The sequence below is a fragment of the Puntigrus tetrazona genome, chromosome 19, assembly GCF_018831695.1.
Source record: "Puntigrus tetrazona isolate hp1 chromosome 19, ASM1883169v1, whole genome shotgun sequence".
In the NCBI taxonomy this organism is placed as follows: Eukaryota; Metazoa; Chordata; class Actinopteri; order Cypriniformes; family Cyprinidae; genus Puntigrus; species Puntigrus tetrazona.
Genome location: NC_056717.1, coordinates 7,363,223 through 7,365,215, shown reverse-complemented (window position 1 = coordinate 7,365,215; position 1,993 = coordinate 7,363,223). Strand labels below are relative to the sequence as shown.

The following is a 1,993-nucleotide window of genomic DNA, read 5'->3' as shown; positions in this document are numbered from 1 at the left end:
CATAAAAATATAGAAATATATATGTAAATATCTTCAAAATATATACTAAATGTGTGTTTCTTTATATGCATGTAATAAATATATACAGTACACAAAAATATATTATGTAAGCAAAAACCTTTGGATGTGATTAATCATTTGACAGTACTAATCCTATTCTAAACACAAGTAAAGTCATGTCAAGTCACATCGTAACATCACAGAGCAAGCTACGGACAATCCATCTAAAAGACGATGCCGGGGTACTTTATATCGAGGGTCATCAGGATGAACAGCAATAGCCACGTCTCCCAGCATCGTCTCTGGACGTGTGGTTGAAACCGCAACCTCTCCTCCTAAAAAACAAACAAACAAATCACATCTTACTAAATGGGTCAACAGCATCTCGGGATACAGAGCAAACTGACAAAGCCCCTTACCCTGTCCCTCCAGTGGATAAGCAAATGTAAGCATGGTCCCAAACTCCACTTTCTGCTGATAACCGGGAACGGACAGAAGAGTCCTGCCCGAGAGATCCATAGAGTCCACCTGAAAACGTCAAGTCATGAGTTAGTCTGTGGTCATGCTGTTACAAACGGAGCAGCTCAGTGATGTACCTCGATGTCTGAGATGGCCGACTCTAAAGCACAGCTCCAGTTGACCAGACCTTCAGAGCGATAGATGAGCCCAGAGTCACACAGCCTGACAAAGGCCTCCGTCACAGCACTGCTGAAACCCTACAACAAAGGGAGGTGGAGAGAAATAACAATAGTTCTTAACAATAGTTCCAGTTCCTTGTGAAAAAGTATTTGCCTTTATTGAATGAGCACTTGTAGTGTACTTGTTTTTTTCCATAATATTACCGGAATAAAAGCCCACCTAAGTGTGATTAAAGACAGCACACTTCCATGACTGGGTTTCTTGGCACACATAGTTGCACTAAGTTGGAACTTCATCATTACAGTTGTGTAATTATGTATATCTAAAAATACATAACATACATTTCAATACAAATTTCAGTTCAGATGGTCAGGCTCGGGGTGAATTGCATTGTGGGATTGCATTAATTATATATCCGATTCATACAGAGAAAATGCATACTGTGCATAGTGTACATAGTACGATTATCATAGAAGAATGCTTTTCCAAATAGCTTTTATTATTACCGGATCCATTGTAAAACATGCTCTGTTCCAGTCAAGAGATGCACCAAGTTTTCTCAGCTGATGATAAATTTCATCCCCCTTTCTGAAAAAAACATTGAACTCTGTAAAAAGGCGAACATCTGAGTTCAATGAAAAAAGAAAGCATTCTTTACGGTTACCATATGAACACATAATAACAGAACAGATGCACTAGTAGCATATATAGGTCCTAAACCACTGCAAGGCTCTGAAAATGAGGACAGCAGAGACTTACTCATCTTTCCATCTGTAGACCTGGTTGAGGAACTCCTCTCTACTGTAGTCCCGTCTGCACTTCCCCTGCTCCCTCATCAGCTTCCTCTCAACCACTGACTATCACACGCACAGACACATCACAGATCACTCTCAACACAAACGGACACCTATGCATCCTGTTTCAACAGAGATCAATAACTGAGGATACCTGTGTTGCGATCCCAGCATGGTCACAGCCGGGAACCCAGAGGACCTTGTAGCCCTGCATCCGTCGCCTGAAAACATTATATGACGAGACTCATCCTGAACTAAGAGTTCAATTCTAGAAATAGTCAATATTTGCTAAGGCATGTAATGCTGCAGAGTAATAATCAAGGAGTTTATTAAAACAGTACCAGCGAGCCAAAGCATCTTCTATAGCCACTGTCAGCGCGTGCCCGAGATGTAAAGTGCCGGTCACGTTCGGCGGTGGAATACATAAGGAGAAATATTTATCAACAGCATGGGGCTGTTTACTCTGAGGAAGAAAATAAAAAAGGGTTTAAAAAATTTAACACACATATATGTACACAGACATTTTTGACTGCATGCATTTAATAATACAAATAATTATA

General features: G+C 40.3%; 1 protein-coding gene across 1 annotated transcript in view; it reads right to left on the bottom strand.

Moving 5' to 3' along the window:
* Positions 1-1,993, bottom strand: part of LOC122323892 (valine--tRNA ligase, mitochondrial-like) — a gene marked incomplete at its 3' end in the record, with an annotated part of 20,221 nt that overhangs the window by 11,101 nt on the left and 7,127 nt on the right. The window contains exons 5-11 of the mRNA XM_043218004.1: positions 1,775-1,896; positions 1,588-1,654; positions 1,399-1,496; positions 1,146-1,227; positions 597-716; positions 420-528; positions 247-335 (exon numbers count right to left, since the gene is read on the bottom strand). Coding sequence (XP_043073939.1) covers positions 247-335; positions 420-528; positions 597-716; positions 1,146-1,227; positions 1,399-1,496; positions 1,588-1,654; positions 1,775-1,896 — 687 coding nt within the window. The remainder of the gene's footprint in view (positions 1-246; positions 336-419; positions 529-596; positions 717-1,145; positions 1,228-1,398; positions 1,497-1,587; positions 1,655-1,774; positions 1,897-1,993) is intronic.